The following is an 18,440-nucleotide window of genomic DNA, read 5'->3' on the forward strand; positions in this document are numbered from 1 at the left end:
TCGGAAAATGAATTAGATTTCTACTAGACTTCAACAAGTTACCATACGGATTGTTTAAAGATATTTGTAAGATAGATATGTCAAATTTGATGTTTCCACGATTCTGGAGGTCCTCTTGAACGATTTCGACAAGTTATGACTTAGATATCCAAGTCTAGTCGATATCTAATGTAGATCTAGTTGATCTCTAAATCGTCTCAAGATCTTGTGATTATCTAGAAATCCGAATAGGCATGTTAAACACAATACACAAAACACAATAAATAAGACCGTCTGTTGTATATCTCCCTTCTGTAACTTCTGTTGTTGTTTTCTTTCTGTATTGTTTTTTTTATTGAGGTGTGCAATAAAGAGTATTTGTATTGTATTGTAAAAAACCGGGCAAGTGCGAGTCGGACTCGCGCACGAAGGGTTCCGTACCATAATGAAAAAAAAAACGGAAAATAAATGCAAAAAAAAAAGACGGTCACCCATCCAAGTACTGACCATCACGCCCGACGTTGCTTAACTTTGGTCAAAAATCACGTTTGTTGTATGGGCGCCCCATTTAAATCTTTATTTTATTCTGTTTTTAGTATTTGTTGTTGCGGCAACAGAAATACATCATCTGTGAAAATTTCAACTGTCTAGCTATCACGGTTCGTGAGATACAGCCTGGTGACAGACAGACGGACGGACGGACGGACGGACGGACGGACGGACAGACGGACAGCGAAGTCTTAGTAATAGGGTCCCGTTTTACCTTTTGGGTACGGAACCCTAAAAACAAGGTTAGATTAGGTAAGAGAAATATTGGGGCAAGAGAAACACTTCAGGGGAATTCTCATGCTGTTGCTCCGAGCTTTGTTCCTCCTACCCAATATAACCTTATTGTATTTGACAGAGCAAATAAATACCTACATAAAATAATACCTACTCATACGTGTATAGTGTGTATACGAGTATTAAAATTTATTTCAAAATGGCACTGCAAAACCCTCGACCTCATTTTATGTCTACGTATTAGATTTTTACTTGTACAAGTACGCGGGGACTTACGATACGTACGAAGATACGTAGGTACGAAGTATTTATGTTTATTTCAGATTATAGTAAGTAGGGGGAAGCGGGGTAGATAGGCACAAGGGGCAGTTTTGAACACCCACACTAATTCCTTAACTAAAAACTTATGTTCACCTTCTACAATGCTAAAACGTGGCTTTGTATGTGTGAGTGAGGTACCAGCTTCGACACATCTCTCCTGCCAGCCAGCCGTTGTCGCTTGGTGCGTGGAAACGTGTTTCCGCAGTTGCATAGTAAATAAATTATGTTTTTTTTATGGAGTTGTGTTGCGAAATTTTAGACTTATCGGATGAACATCATAATGAGCGCTAAGTACGTTTATTCAGTAATAAAATTAGCTTATTATTTTAAAGTAATACTTAATAGTATATTTTTAATTTATTTGACCTTTGGGGTACTTTGGTACAATAAAGATTGGGGCAGTTTTGAACATATCAAAGTGCCCCTCTAGTGTATCTAAGTGCCCCTGCCAGTTTTTATGTTAAGAAAATTAAAAAATATATTTTTAGTGAATAGTGCGAACGTACAAAGAGAAAGAAAATTATCAACGAAAAGTTAAAACAACTCAAGTAGCTTTTTGTCAAAAATGACACTGATTTCATTAAAAGCTTTTTTTTTGTAGTTTGAGTGCACCTGCTTAATAACTGTAGTATGTTCTAATAGCACCGCACTTAATAGACGTTTATAATGTTTTAAAAGTTCATTACTGGTCAGCTAACTGTGTTGATCTGTAACATGGGCTCTGCGGGGCAGTATGAAACACTTACGGGGCACTTTGATTCACGTGCCAAAGTACCCCAAAATGAAGTATCAAAGTGTCCCATCCATGTAATGTATCAAAGTGCCCTGCAGGTGGGGCACAATTGAACAAACCCCATTTTTTGTTGAAATACATATATCTCTTTAACTGGCCATAAATTTCACAAGAAAAGATATACTTTCTATACCTTAGCAAATTTGTCATCTACTAAGTACAAAAATAATGTATTTTGAGTTCATTTTGGGGCCTAAAATTAATTTCAAAAAAAGGTGTACCAAGCTGCCCCGCTTCCCCCTACCTAATTTGTGTAAATATGTAAACACACACAAGGCATACAGTATGTCTTGTTACAGGGGCGAAAAATTCAAGACCTTAAACTTCCTAAATATTCCTAAAACAAATTGATAATACCTATTAATTGGGAAAATTAATTCATTATCCTTATTACCCTCTCTATACCTAGGTACAAAATTGGCAGTTATAAGTCGTCATTCTAAACCAGTAATACGGGTAGGTAGTGACAGTAACAAATTATACTTATATTAGGTACCTACGTCATATTGAAAAACCAGTTCAAACGTTTACTTTATTACACGAGAATACGATTCATAACTGAATTACTTTTCCAACATAATATAGAGATATTATTCGCGGTGGGATAGAGGGCTTACCGTGAACCACGTTCGACGTGTTGCCTCTTTGTCGCACTTGTAAAGGCCCTCTGAATACCTGTTCCGCCAAAATAATTTGTTTTTTTTTTTCGCTAAAGGTTACAAAAGATCAACCAGCCTTGTGTATTATCTCACGCGAATCAGCCGTGACTGTATACAAACAGATAATTAATATTTAAGTATATAAATAATAAAAAGTATATATTTAGGTGTATAGTTGTTGATAACCGACTTACTATCAACAGATAAGGAGACACGAGACGAGATACGAAGAAGACAGATGAGAATATTTACCACGTAAAGATGCTCATCGACATAATGTTATGTCGAGGAGATCAATGTTAAATATCTAAAGAATCATAAGTGCAAGGAAGTGCAACAAAGAAAACTGATAAGATATGTTATGTGCATAAAAATGGATTAAGTAACAAGATTAAATGTAAGACACTCAAACTCTCTTTGAAGACACAATCGTCACTCAAGCAGAGAACTAAAACAAGTCAAGTGCCAATGCAAAAATAAAACAAGGTTGCAAAACAAAAAGCAAAGATGGTTCAACGAGTATCAGACCCAGAAAAGTCAGTCCCCGAAGACACATTCTCCCAACTTTTAGGACATTTCGGAAAATGGCAACTAATAATCTTCCTATCAGTATTCCTCATCAAATTTGCGTCAGGATGGGTGCAGATGACCATACTTTTCCTGACACCTAAGGTGACATATTGGTGTGTAGAGTTCCCCGTGAATTTTACTGGGGTTATAGCTAATGGGAGCTGTTATAAAGACTGCCTCAAGTATGGGTATGATACGAGTCCTATGGAAAGCACGATAGTCTCTGAGTGGGATCTTGTGTGCGATCGGGCGTGGATGGCAAGTTTCACTCAGATGATGCTGCAGTTTGGGATCTTGACTGGGAGCATCGTTTATGGATTCCTTTCTGACAGGTACGTTGAAAGGTTCCAATTTTAAAATACCCAAATTATAATAAGGAAAATAGTTATTATCTAATCGTCATGTTTTATTTGCATTAGAAACGTTTGGAAGTAGTGATGTAATGTAATTTCATGTTATGATTACTATCAAATCGCTTTTTGGATACTTTCATCCCAAGCGATGACAAGAAAGTGGAGGTTACACATATCCTTAATTTAAAATTGCAACTTTCATTTTCAGATACGGACGGCGCGTCACCTTCCTCGCCTCAATCTGCGGCCTCGTCCTCTTCTCGTTCTGTGTCCCCTTCTCCACCAGCTACATCGTCTTCACCGTCTTCCGTTTCTTCCTCGGCTTCTCCACCGCCGGCACCATGGTTATCTCCTTCGTCATCGTCATGGAGGCCGTAGGCCCCAAGTATAGGGAGGCCTTTGGATGTGTGTTCCATATTCCTTTCATCTTAGGCCATTTGTCTATACCAGTGTTCGCATATTTCTTCAGGAATTGGGAGTCGTATACGTTGGCTCTGGCGGTTCCTCAAGTGGTGTACTTGAGTTACTTTCTGATCGTGACGGAATCTCCGAGATGGTTGGTCAGTGTGGGAAGAGTGGATGAGGCCACGGAGATTGTGAAGAAAGCTGCTATCATGTAAGTAGTCTAAAAATTCTCTTTTTGCTCTGATAAACTTTGGATTAACTAATAAATTGAGTCCAAAACTCTACTCATTTACTATCAACACAGATATGGAAATGGTCAATATTGTAATATGATAATGATAATATAACGGTGTAGTAAGAATTAACGACAAAAGAAAATTTTACGTGGGTACATTTGCACTAAATTCTACGTGTGAAAGCCAGTTCTATTTCACAATTTTTATTTATCAAATTCCAGGAACAAAATGCCAACAGACAAAATAGAAGAGACCCTTAAGAAGGTCTCCCACGAGTTGGTAACCCGCGAGGCGCCTAAAGTCCACTATGGCGACCTGTTCCGTCCCAATTTGTGGGTCCGGACCGTGTGCTCCTGTGCCTTGTGGGTCATTACTGGGGTCACGTTCTATGGAGTCAACCAGTACATCAGTCAGACAAGCTCCAGTCTTTACATTAGTATTGCCGCTGCTGCCGTTATTCAGGTAAATATTTATATTAATCAGACTACAACTAATTCCTTAAAGACAATCTGATAATATTATATTGATGTACCTACTGGAACTATCCTTAGAACTAATTTCTGTAAAATCTTACTAAACTTGTTCCTTTTTAAGTTCTACTTTAACTATCTCTTTCAGTCGTTACTTTGTTATGACTTCCAGTCCGTTTAGTCTGTCACTCTGTCCTTTATTCGACATACAATTGACTGTTTCAGTATTATATTACCATGAATTTGAATTCTCTTATTACAGTTACCCGCCAACCTCCTCTCAATCTGGTGCGTCCGTACCTTCGGCAGGAAAGCCACAACCATCGCCGCCTTCATCCTCGGCGGCCTCTGCCTCCTAACCCTTGGAGTGGTCGGCGATGACTTCTGGCTCAAATTCACACTCGGAACTCTAGGCGTCAGCTTCATGTCTATTGATGCTGCCACGATTTATATTTACTCATCAGAATTATTCCCTACTGTGGTCAGGAATATGGGTATGGGCCTGTGTTCTGTAGGGATGAGATTTGGGTCCATGTTGGCACCGTTTATTTCAAATCTAGCTGTAACTACACCATGGCTGCCGACGGTTATCTTTGGGTTCGCCCCGCTGCTTGGAGCGGTAATTTGCCTGTTGTTGCCAGAAACTAAAGGAAAGAAGTTGCCGGACTCTTTTGAAGATATTGAAAGTTAGTTCAGTGCAGTATTACGAAATGAACTCGCATAGCGGGGTTTTGGCAGCAAAATTGTCAAAAATGTGATTTAAACACACGAGATACCTGCATTTTCGAGCAGCTTACGGAAGCGAGAGCACTTACGTACCTATATATGTAAAGATTTTGACCATTTCATGAAATGCCATTTTAGAATCGATTACTACTCTACTTCATGATGCGGTTAGGTTAGGTTTGACTTTATCATGATGTGGCCAAACGATCATTTCATGAAATGGTTGGTTGGCCAGGGCCACAAATCATGAAATGATCAATTATAAGATCTGACCACAACATATACCCCACGTCATATCAAACTTGAGTGTGTACTTAAAAAGTAATTGTGTGTGCCTTGTGCAATTGTAATTGTTGCAAATACAAGAGTAGGTAGTACAGGTGCCATCAGATATATCGGAGCGGCTAAGGCGCTCACAAATATGTGAACATGCCTCTATTGTCAGGGCGTTAGAGTGCGTGTTCAGATATTGTGAACACCTTGGCCGCTCCGATATATCTGATGGTGACTGTACATGCGAAACACATGTAATTAAAACTTTATATAAAATAAATAAATAAATAAAATAAATAAATATTAGGGATCATCCATTAATTACGTCACACGAATTTCTAGGTTTTTTTACCCCTCCCCCCCTCCTTGTCACACTTGGTCACATTTTGCAAACCCCTCCCCCCCTGGTGTGACGTCACATTTTAGGCAATTTTGTTTTCAACGAAATCGACAATATTAACTCGGAGGGCATTATTTTTTAAATTAAAAAATATTTTTGATATATAAATATTAGTAATTTTATAACACAACGAAAGTTACATCCAAAATCTCATTATTTAACTGTACAGCGAATAAAAAAATATAAATTAATTTTCGGTTACTGATGAAGTTAAAGTGACATCACAATGTTTGTGACTCCCCCCTCCCCCATGTCACAACATGTCACATTTTCTTGACCCCCTCCCTCCCCCTAAACGTGTGACGTAATTAATGGATGACCCCTTAGGGGACATCTTACACAGATCAAACCTAGCCCCAAACTAAGCAAAGCTTGTGCTATGGGTACTAGGCGACGATATACATACTTGTATAGATAAATACATACTTATATACATAGAAAACAACCATGACCCAGGAACAAATATTAGTGTTCATCACACAAATAAATGCCCTTACTAAAAATATAAAATATTTAATATTTTGTTCAGATAAGAATCAAATTCGCCTTGAATTATTGTTATAGTTATAAAGAATACATATTAATGTAATTATAAAATACTTTATTTATACTTAGTCTAGTGGTTTGTACAAATTCATATTTTATTCTAACGCGGAACAAAAGGGATCATTCCGCTTGTAGTCAAAAATACTCCACTAATGTAAATGTAGTAGTAGGTACCTACAGTTAGCTGCAGAGATTACTGACCCCCCTGCATATAAACTTGTTTGCACGGGGGTCAGTTATCTCGCTGCTTACTGTACATAAGCATGTAATCATAAATCAACCTTACTGTCAACCGGCAAAGTCCCATTTTGCTCTGTTCTCACATTTATCATAGAATAAATTATAATTTTACCTTAATATCACAATATCATCTTAAGATCTCACATAACAGTTTATGTAAAAATTTAATGAAGCGATAGCTATTGGGTGGGCTTGGTTGTATGTATGTTCGTCAGTCCGCGCCTCTCTCGCCCAAAGCAAAGGGCGCCTTCGCAGCTGTCCGCAGGTAGAAATTGCCAGTTAACCTGAAAAAAAAAAGATTGTTTAAAGCCTTGCTAATCTCTTTTCGCACCATGCGAAAGAGAAAGGTGCTCCCGCCACTAGTGCCTCTTATGCTAATCGTGCTAGCCGCCCAATTATTGAAACCTTTACCTTCAATTTATAAGAGTTGCGATTATATATGTTGTTAATGATATGCCTTGTGATATTTGTTTTTGTATATGTATATATATTTATATTCATAGTCCCAAATTTTAATTTTGTTAACAAACAAAATTGACAGGCTTGGAGCCTAGCGATGACGTACTCGGAGCTGGCTTTAAGTCCCCTGTAGCCCAGGGGTTCTTATTTGCACCTTCCTCGTAGGAAAGTATCATAGTCCTCGCACTTTTGGGCCATGAACTGCCCCACGTCTACCGACAGCGCAGTACTCTAAGATGAGAGAGAGACTTACTTAGGGCTGGCCTTAAGTCCCATATAGACGAGTGGTTCTTCCTTGCACTGTCCTCGTAGGAAAGTATCATAGTCCTCGCATTTTCGGGCCATAAACTCGCCCCCCTCTATCGACTCGGCCCAGTACTCCCATGAGCGCCAGTGGCTGCAGAAATCTAAAAAAAGATCATTTTTTAATAATCAATCAATCAATCATTTATTTCAGACATAAGCCCATATTATTTGTAAGTTAGTAATACAATAAAATTAATCTTAATAATGATACGAGTATACATAGTGGCAGAACAGGATAAAAAAGTTATTGAGTGGCCAGTTGTCAAATTGGCGTCATTTTGCACTTTTAAAATCGTTATTTACTTATAATACTGAGGGGTCTAGTAATAAGTTGTTTGTTGAAATTATAAACATTCACCCTTGAGTTCGTAAACTCAGGGCTACCCTCACATCAATCGAAAAACGTCATCTGCTCTCCAGCAGATGGTCGTCATTCTTTTCCCTAAGATTATTGGTAGGGCAGCATGGCGATGGAGGAAAAATAATGTGTTATGTAGGGTAGACTTATAAGTAAGTCGGTAGTTGCACATTTCGAAATAAACCAGTTTGCTATGGATCTCGATCATTTATTCATCTAACATTGGCGCAGTCGATAGGATAAAAAACGACGACCATTTTCATCATTGAGCTTTTCAGACCAGAGATTTTCATCATCGTTGGTCAAACCAATTTGTCAGTCAGTAAGAACCAGGAAAACTATACTCATACTTTTCTTTTGGGTGCTAGTACTTAGTGTAAGACAAATACAGTATGATTCTCTCTGTCTATGATTGAAATGAGACAGTCCTTTGACAAACTATGATTAATGATGGTCGACTAAAATGTCGAAAATAGCATGAGACCCACCTTCAACAGTAAGCGGAACTGTGGCCGACAAGCACCCCGGCTGCTTGGCCTTGCCCTCGTTCGGCCAGAAGTCCGCGGCGCCCGTGGCCGCCGGGGAGCCGAACCCGCCGCCGTCCGTGTGCACCGCGTCCACGAACACGGCGTCGGAGGGCGACATGGGAGGGGCGAGGAGCGGCGGGTAGAAGCCGGGGTAGGCCGGGTCGAGGCCGGTCAACCTGATACATTTATAACATTATTTTTGAGTTTTGATTCAACTTGCGTAGGTAAGTAAATAAAATCAGAGCATAGAATAGATAATCACACATGGTGTGACAGCTGAAGTAGATGGCGCTGTACAACTGTAGTGTCATGCACTACCGTTTGACCATCTAATTCATTACTAATAGAGTATTTTTGGCCAGCTAAAGTAGAAGCACAGTACCATTTACTTCAACTGTCAAAACAGTGGCTACAATATTGACGTAAAATACTCTTTGTTATTAAAACTAGAACGGGACTTTATCGCGTGCCCTGAAAGTCCCGTGGACGGTAGTGTTAGTATGATAATTGATGAGGGTGGTTCTTTCTGAAATTTTAAAGACGGTACACTAACAAAGATTGGTTTACGATAACAATTATGCGACCCCCGACGGTCTTGACCCACAGGTTGTAAGACACCTGTCAATAGCAAAAATGTAGCCTTAGATATACCTGGGCACTTTAGTTTTTCTTTCTGACAGGAACCGTGCGGCGATCCCCAGCAGCTGCGCCCCCATAGAGTGCCCCACGAGATGCAGCCCTTCCAGAGACAGCCCGCCTTTTATTAACCTGGATATCGCCTTCCCTGTCTCTTCACCTACCTGAAAAGAGATGAAGAAAAATTCAACAAACTACACTGATACGCCTGTAATAGGGTATATTTGACTGTATTTAAAATAAATTATTTTACACCATGCATGAAGTTTAGCACCAGAAGATTAATAGAGAAACGTAGACAGCAGTTATTTTTAGACACAATTTCTATTTTAAAACCCGTATAAAACTATAAAGAGTAGGTAATTTGTTTGTGACGTCACATGCCAGTGTTTCATATAAATTTCATAGTAGCAAAATCGTTTTGACAGTTCGAAAAAGAAACTGATTTGACTAGTAGTACCTTATATTAGGTGAAAATAATAAATTCCAATTTTCTTCTGACAATAGTCGTCCCAGCGCTGGGACACATGATCTAGCTTAGGGAAGACACCTACAAGCAGCAACACTCTTAACTGTCCATCGGTGTAGGTACCTTATGTCTTTTGTAATAAGCTCCACCGATGGACAATTAACAGTGTGGGCGATGGTACTAACGCATTGAATTTGAAAACACCTACTAACCGCCTTCAAACCGATGGCAGAGACTCCGTAGTTACCGAACGCCAGGTTCGAGCAGTCCAGGAGGAGCGCGTTGTACTCCCCATTCTGCAAATACGCTTCCATCACGCGCTTGACGCTTGCGTCTGTGAACAGCTCCACATAGCTGCAATTTGAAAACACCCACTAACCGCCTTCAAGCCGATGGCAAGAGACCACGTAGTTACCGAACGCCAGGTTCGAGCAGTCCAGGAGGAGCGCGTTGTACTCGCCGTTCTGCAAATACGCTTCCGTCACGCGCTTGACGCTTGCGTCTGTGAACAGCTCCACATAGCTGCCATTTGAAAATACCTACTAACCGCCTTCAAGCCGATGGCAGAGACTACGTAGTTACCGAACGCTAGGTTCGACCAGTCCAGGAGGAGCGCGTTATATTCCCCATTCTGCAAATACGCTTCCATCACGCGCTTGACGCTTGCGTCTGTGAGCAGCTCCACATAGCTGCAATTTGAAAACACCCACTAACCGCCTTCAAGCCGATGGCAGAGACTACGTAGTTGCCAAACGCCAGGTTCAAGCAGTCCAGGAGGAGCGCGTTGTACTCCCCATTCTGCAAATACGCTTCCATCACGCGCTTGACGCTTGCGTCTGTGAACAGTTCCACATAGCTGCAATTTGAAAACACCTACTAACCGCCTTCAAGCCGATGGCAGAGACTACGTAGTTACCGAACGCCAGGTTCGACCAGTCCAGGAGGAGCGCGTTGTATTCCCCATTCTGCAAATATGCTTCCATCACGCGCTTGACGCTTGCGTCTGTGAACAGCTCCACATAGCTGCAATTTGAAAAAATAAACAATAACAGACAGTTTTTGTACAGATTTTTGTGACAACTTGTCGGGCAACGCTCAGTGCATGTCCATAACCGTTAACATTATCAGCAGGTTTAAACGACGTCAGTCGCACCAAACACAATAATCGTCACTCGAAGAGTAGTATACCTACTATGAAACTCCCATACAGTATAAGTTTACAATGACGAACGCATTACAATGACAGATGGTTCGGTGTAGTGTTCGGTAACCGAATTACAAGTGAGCTCTAGTTCCCCTAAAAAAATATAGTATATCCCCATGGAGTTTTAGGCGTTCATAGGCTGCGGAGACTGCTTACCATCAGCTTGCATGCTTGTTTGCCACAGACGTACTAGTATAAAAAAAACTATCGTTACCCGTGAGCATAGACAACGGTGGGCCGCTGCGGGTCGAAGTTGGGGTCAGCTAGAAGCCGCTTGGTCTCTCTGATGCGGTATCCGGCCGGCTTGGTAGCGTTTGGGCTAGAAAATATATAACAGATATATGAGTTTAACGTCCCAGTGCTCGACATGCTAATGCCCAATATATGACTGTGGTCTGTGTACGGGGAAAAAACACAAAATAATATACCTCTAGAGTCAGACCGTGAATAGTCTGCAGCGATTTTGATAGCCCACGCAGTGCAAGTGTCATTTTAAACGTCAAACTTCTATAAAATTATAACGTATAAATAACACTTACACTGCGTGGGCTATCAAATCCGCTGCAGACTTTTCTTGGTGCGACACTAATATAGCAAGCAGTAGGTAGGGTAGTTCGCCAGTAACTGGCCTCTTTTAGTAACTGGCCACCCCAAACCAAAAATTAATTATATTCACCTATAAATAGAATTCATTTTAGTATAAGGTGGTCAGTTATTCAAACCTTATTCTAAAATGAATATTGTTTATAGGTGAATAGAATTCATTTTTAGTTTAGGGCCGCCAGCCGCCTATAAACTGAATTGACAATATGTTAGGTACCTGTACAATCGTAGGATGACATCGTTGACGCTGATTTTACGGCCTTCGGGCACTGTAACATACAATACAGATTTATATTGTTTATTATATTATATTATATTGTTGTCGATATGTTACTCTTCGAAGGCCTCAAAATAAGATCGTGTCAGATACTCTTGCGGGGTTCGTTGTGTAACATATTATTGCAGGTGACTGTAAGGGACAACGGTGGACAATTATTTCGTGGAATGTTTCAGGAATGGTATGAAGCTCACCTGAGACTTTGGAACGAAGTATCTGCCGGAAGCTGTCGTAAGAGAGCGGAAGTCTGGCCTCCCTCTGCCCCTGACACGACAATGACACTAGAACATAATCAACATAATAAATTGAGGAAAAATATGTTGAATAAAAATTTGGTTAGGCACTCAAATATCAGAAATCTACAGCAGATTACCGCATTCACTGCCAGGGGGCGAGGCCTAGGAACAAACTTGTATGACGGTGGCAGCTAATGTGTTTCTGTACATTAATAAATTAAATTTTGTAACGTCAATAAAACTATAAGTACTAAATAAATAAATAAAAACCGGACAAGTGCGAGTTGGACTCGCCCACCGAGGGTTCCGTACTTTTGACATTGGAAATGTCTTTTCGTTCGCTCCAGTATACGGTCCGATTTCACGAAAAAGTGCGATCCCCTTATATCTCGGAAAGTTGTGAAGATATGATATTAAAAAATAGGCTCAAAAGACGCATAATCACGAGAGCTGTAAGGTGCAAAAATAATTATTCGAGAAAGTCAAAAACAAAAAAAGTTATGGTCGAAATAGTGAAAATAAAATTCAATTTTTTCCGAATTTTTGATTTTGGTGCTCGATAATTTGGAAACGAAGAATGATATCAAAAATTTGAGAAAAACGGCTCTGGACAATTTAGTCAGCTACAATTTGAGCCTAAAACAAAGACGATCGGGTTAAGGGTTTGCCCTGTAGCCTAACCTTAAAATAGTCAAAAAGTCAGAACGACATTTTTCAGAGGACATTTATGACTTCATGTTTCGCAGAGTTCGTTATCGGTGTTTGTTGTGAATTATCGGGATTATGACGGCAGAATAACACTTGCACTGCGTGGGCTTTCAAAATCGCTGCAGATTTTTCTTGGTCTAACTCTATCTATCCTGTTTGAGACGGGCGTAGATAACGCACTATTCGACAATCTATGCATTCTTGTGGTGGTGGAAATAGAAATAGAGATAGAGGCAGAGGCAGAGGTAGAGGCAGAGGCAGAGGCAGAGGCAGAGGCAGAGGCAGAGGCAGAGGCAGAGGCAGAGGCAGAGGCAGAGGCAGAGGCAGAGGCAGAGGGAGAGGGAGAGGGAGAGGGAGAGGGAGAGGGAGAGGGAGAGGGAGAGGGAGAGGGAGAGGGAGAGGGAGAGGGAGAGGGAGAGGGAGAGGGAGAGGGAGAGGGAGAGGGAGAGGGAGAGGGAGAGGGAGAGGGAGAGGGAGAGGGAGAGGGAGTGTGTTATCGCGAACAGCACATTTTTCTCTCCTGTGGGCAATAGTTAACAGCTTGTGGGCGTGTAAGCAATGATTTTATCATAGTTCTCTAAATAAAAGGAGGACCTTTTCACGTGGATAAGGGTTAAATAAGAAAATTAACCTTTATAGCCCTTAACTCTTGTGTATGTCTACAGGAAAGACATAACACAGTGATCTGTTTGACCCAGGCACACGCTGTTTTGGACACCCGATTCGTCATGATGAGCACATGGTAGAGCATTACCCAAGATAGCTGATGCTGAACCCTGGTAGTACCTATTGGAACTCAGGTTTGGTGCAACATAGACAAACGCTGTTATGGTCATCTCTCGTCGCGTCAAACTGCTGTCAAGAAAATTTCATATCTTGCAGCAAATGGGCCGCTGCCGATCACCACTTCTCGAGTTGACTACGGATTTGCCGTGTAATAATTTTCTTGTACTTTGAACATTAATATATCCTGCTTATTAATCGAAAAATGAAATATGTACCTATACTTATGCGCCACGGCGACAATTATTCAAACTTGGATACGCGTGTGGAAATTTTGCAATTTGTTTGTTCACATGCGTTATGTCCAGGATACTTGTGTTAGTCTAAGAATAAAATAATTATCATTCAACGTTGTAGTTTTATTTTGTAACTTTTTCCTTAGGGGCTGTCCATAAATTACGTCATCGATTTTTGACGATTTTGGACCCCCCCCCCCCTATAATCATCCAAAAATCATGCTTCAAATGACCCCATTTCCTCCTACTTCATGCTACCGTCATCCGATGTCCAGACCCCCCCCCCCCCTAATTTGAAATGACGTAATTTATGAATAGCCCCTTATCCAGACTTTCTCGTCGCTCAGCGACAATATTTTTTCGAATTCCGTAGATTCATTTCCAATGTGCTCGATAGTCGTGTGAGGCACGAAATCTGTGAATTTTTAGTATTTGTTGTTATAGCGGCAACAGAAATACATCATGTGTGAAAATTTCAACTGTCTAGCTATCACGGTTCGTGAGATACAGCCTGGTGACAGACGGACGGACGGACGGACGGACGGACGGACGGACGGACGGACGGACGGACGGACGGACGGACAGCGGAGTCTTAGTAATAGGGTCCCGTTTTTACCCTTTGGGTACGGAACCTTTTTGCTACAGCTCTCGTGATTATGCGTCTTTTGAGCCTATTTTTTAATATCATATCTTCTCAACTTTCCGAGATATAAGGGGATCGCACTTTTTCGTGAAATCGGACCCTATACTGGAGCGAACGAAAAGACATTTCCAATGTCAAAAACATTTTAAACGTTTGAGATCTTACCTACCTACATAGAATATCCTTCAGAATAAAAATACCTAAGTTAGATAATACGCAAATTACGCCTAACATTGAAACTAAAGTCACGGTCGACGGCTTATGTAAGGAGAATCAGCTTAAATAACCGTCCGTTAACACATTATAAACGTATTAGTTTATGAATATGCTAGGTCACGAGAAAATATTTTTTACACTACAAGCGGAATAGGCTCCGTTCGGACTCCGCTTATAACTTGCAATGGTGAAATGCACACAAGTGCTTTTACTCAATTACAGTGTAATTCCATTTCACTCCGGTACTCCGGTCCATAACTTTTAATCTTTACATCTTATAAAACAAAGTCCCCCGCCGCGTCTGTCTGTATGTATCTATGTTCGCAATAAACTCAAAAACTACTGAACGGATTTTCATGCGATTTTCACCTTTCAATAGTGGTTTCTTGAGGAATTTTTATGTGTATTTCTAATTTGTTAAGGTTTACCCATGCGATGCGGGTCGCTAGTTTTTTATAAAACAATGATTTGAGTATCTATTTACACGATAGTAGGTAGGTACGATATGTATGATGAGTGAAACAACACCTACGGCTCGATTCGGAAAATTAATTAGGTTTCTACTAGACTTCAACAAGTTACGATACGGATAATTTAAAGATATTTGTAAGATAGATATGTCAAATTTGACGTTTCCGCGATTCTGGAGGTCCTCTTGAACGATTTCGACAAGTTATGACTTAGATATATCCAAGTCACATCTAGTCGATATCTAATGTAGATCTAGTTGATCTCTAAATCGTCTCAAGATCTTGTGATTATCTCGAAATCCGAATAGGCCTGCTACTGTCATGTCATGTACTTGTTTATTTATTTCAGTGACGATTCGAGCTTAACTCTAACACTAGGTACACTTTTAAGGTTAATATCGCAAACGGAGCCCTAATACCATACAGCATTCTACAGGGAAAAACAATCATAACCACTTCACGTATAGGGAAGATACGAGGTACCCAACTAGTTTCACCCCAGTTTCGCCCCAGTCCCACGACTGGGGTGAAACTGACTCATTTCTGAAGTGATATTCTAGTCTTCTTAGTTCTAGCTGGTTCTAGTCTTCTTAGTTCTAGGTGGTTCTAGTCTTCTCAGCATCTGACAAAATGCTGTATGGCAAATGATGATGATGATATGTAGTTATTAAGCATTCGACCACAATCTCACTTGATGGTTACAATAGAAATGAAAACCTTCACTAAATGTTTACACTCACCAGTCAGTATAAAAAATAGTGTCATAAAATCCATAATAGATGAGCACTGTTGCCGGCGCGTAGTCTTAGACTGGAGTCGCGGGTTCGATCTTGATCTTGTTAGCGGGCGGCCTCGACCGTCGCACAGTTAAGGATGACTCACGCTAGACCGGGCCGGAGCTTCCGGCGCTTCTTTTTCTATGGAAAGCACCACGTGATCACCAATCAACCATCATAGAAAATTACATGTCGGACGCCTCGGCTCGGGCATGGCCCGGTCTAGCGTGACTCATCCTTTATTCTGAGCTATCGGTCAATACTCGTCTTTAACATTATACAACGTGGGCCTTGTCATACAAAGCAAAAAAAAATCGACCAGAAAATAAACATTGCGTTAAGAATTCGTCAATAGTTTTTGCGTCATTTTAATTTTGTTACCACTTTGTTTACCTAGTATATACGGTCCAAAATACACAAATAGTTAAATTCTATACTTAGGTACACAAGAATCGATTAAGCCTGACTGTCTGTTATTAGTGAACCAGTAAGATGTAGATATAAAATGTTTAAAAATACCTAATATAAAAAAAAGGCTTCTCATTTCAACACGTTATACTCTACTTATTACGTGATTATTTACGCGAATTAATGAGTTATTTACGGTACAAGTGCGGAAAAGAGGAAATTCGAAACGAGTGGTGATAAATTAAAACACGACCGAAGGGGGTGTTTTAAATCGACACAAGTTGCGAATTACCTATTCGCACGTGTATCGTACAACGGTGTAATTGTGGTTTTACAGTACATATGGCCCTTTAAACTTTTGACATACGCACGAAAAGTGCTGTTTTACGCACTAGTGCGGGAAAATAGGACCATATGTACTGTAATAGTTATTTACGATACAAGTGCGGAAAAGAGGAAAATCGAAACGAGTGGCGATAAATTAAAACACGACCGAAGGGAGTGTTTTAAATCGACACGAGTTGCGAATTACCTATTCGCACGTGTATCGTACAACGTTTTACAGTACATATGGCCATTTAAACTTTTGACATACGCACGAAAAGTGCTATTTTACGCACTAGTGTGGGAAAATAGGGCCATATGTACTGTAAAATAATATTTTCGCCTTGAAACAAGGATGAGGCCTCTTTAGGATAAGACATTATGAACTTGCTCACAAAATTACCCGAGAATCAGTTGAGAATTGCGACCTGTAGAGAACATTCCGGACATACGAAAGCGTAAGCTGAAATGGAGACCTACGCTAACGCTCGGTCAATTACAGAATCTTAAAGACACAGGTAAAAATTACATTGCAAGGATAATTAATCGCTTGAACTCCATTGTTATAACTGTAATAAGTCTAGTAGGATAACTACGCAGTTAGGAAAAATATGTAGCTTGGATTAATTAATCGATGTTCCTTTATGTGGCAATTGTAAAATACTCGATAATTGAAGAAGTTTAACCATGTTTACCAAGATCATGAAACAATGAACATGAATCATGGTCATTATTAGGTACATGGGACAGGCACGCAATGAAGTTTATATATAGTCTTGTAGAGATTATAGTGAATCTTTTGATCTATAACACTAATCATTATCCGCTAGGAGCACGACTGGTGCTGCCCTCATTTTGTCGGCTTTTCTACGTTAAATCTTATGGAGTCAAATTAGATCAAACGGGTGTTCATTCTCATTTGTTTTTTTTAACATAGTAATCTGAGTCGGCCGGAAAAATCCGGCCCTATTTCTCATTACCCTAAATTCTTATTTGGCTAGTTTGTCTTAAAGATAGGTAACAACTTAATTTTGACTCTAATCAAATAATCAGAACGAAACCAAACATTTGTCTATTAATCAAACATCCATAACTGCCATTTAGTATTTAACGCGTAAACATTAGTTCAACTTATTAAGAGTTAGAGCTTGTCAAACAATAGCACAAACTTAACTTTGCTGTCGTTGTAGTCAAATAACTGACTAATACCCTTATTGTGAGTTACTTAGCAAGTTTAGCCGACGGCAAATTTAAGATAGTTTCATTGTTATTATTGCCAGAACAAATTAACGTCAAGATTATTGTATGTGACAAAAACTGAGTATAGTTGTGTGACGATATTATTATGTTTCAGTTTTGCGTGTACCGTATTATTAGGCCTGTTTTTAACTTTATGGTGCGATAAAGGATATTTACTTATTTATTTACTCTAAAAATTCACTTCTGTTTAAAGTTTCGTTCGTCAGATCCCTCGACTATATCTGTAGCATTAACGTATTATATCTATGGACTGGCCTTACGGGTACTAACAATGGTACTAGTTCAGCGGTGTGACTCACCAATTCGATCCAATCGCGCAGCCTGACGCAGCTAGTTGCGACCAATCGCGCGCGTGATGCGAACTCATGAACCAATCACGTGCGTGATGCGAACTCATCAACCAATCGCGTTGTAGCGGTGTCACACCGCTGTAGTGGCCCCATTCTTATTGCCCGTAAGGCCAGTCCTGAGATTTTATACGTCAATGATCTGTAGCTGTTGGCGACTGGCTGGCGCGCGACCTCTTTCGAACATACATTATTTGTAAAACCTTTTGATTTATTATTCCATGTAAGTCAGTCTGCCTGTGACCGTTATACTGATATCATCTTTGTGCCTTATTTACTAATTAAAATAATTAATTATATAACATCTACGAGTTTCCATCATCTCATAATACCACAGACAAGACATCCTCCAGACTGAGCATGTAGCGCTACGCCCTCTGCCACAAATATACGGTAGTTTTACTCCATTTTCGAGTCCAAGTGTCTTTGTGTGACGTCCG

At 40.1% G+C, this 18,440-nt stretch overlaps 2 protein-coding genes across 5 annotated transcripts; one reads left to right on the forward strand and one right to left on the reverse strand.

Moving 5' to 3' along the window:
• Nucleotides 1-2,738: 2,738 nt before the first annotated feature.
• Nucleotides 2,739-5,531, forward strand: LOC134806563 (organic cation transporter protein-like). Its single transcript, XM_063779874.1, has 4 exons — nucleotides 2,739-3,437; nucleotides 3,667-4,074; nucleotides 4,321-4,561; nucleotides 4,832-5,531. Exons 1-4 carry the CDS (start codon nucleotides 3,043-3,045, stop codon nucleotides 5,258-5,260), a joined length of 1,473 nt encoding a protein of 490 aa, XP_063635944.1. The 5' UTR covers nucleotides 2,739-3,042; the 3' UTR covers nucleotides 5,261-5,531.
• A 1,021-nt stretch (nucleotides 5,532-6,552) lies between these two features.
• LOC134806285 (pancreatic lipase-related protein 2-like) lies at nucleotides 6,553-15,695 on the reverse strand. 4 transcript variants are annotated; one of them, XM_063779508.1, is made up of 9 exons: nucleotides 15,626-15,695; nucleotides 11,788-11,874; nucleotides 11,534-11,585; nucleotides 10,928-11,032; nucleotides 9,722-9,863; nucleotides 9,056-9,204; nucleotides 8,366-8,580; nucleotides 7,467-7,620; nucleotides 6,553-7,038 (listed from the first exon to the last, which is right to left on the reverse strand). In XM_063779508.1, the coding sequence occupies exons 1-9, from the start codon at nucleotides 15,657-15,659 to the stop codon at nucleotides 6,966-6,968; spliced, it is 1,011 nt and encodes a 336-aa protein (XP_063635578.1). In that variant the 5' UTR covers nucleotides 15,660-15,695; the 3' UTR covers nucleotides 6,553-6,965. The 4 variants fall into 4 exon arrangements, with proteins under 4 accessions (XP_063635578.1, XP_063635598.1, XP_063635592.1 ...); XM_063779528.1 differs by lacking the exon at nucleotides 9,722-9,863 and adding an exon at nucleotides 10,057-10,198; XM_063779522.1 differs by lacking the exon at nucleotides 9,722-9,863 and adding an exon at nucleotides 10,224-10,365.
• Between the last annotated feature and the right edge of the window lie 2,745 nt (nucleotides 15,696-18,440).

Source organism: Cydia splendana, chromosome 1 (assembly GCF_910591565.1).
Source record: "Cydia splendana chromosome 1, ilCydSple1.2, whole genome shotgun sequence".
Classification (NCBI taxonomy): domain Eukaryota; kingdom Metazoa; phylum Arthropoda; class Insecta; order Lepidoptera; family Tortricidae; genus Cydia; species Cydia splendana.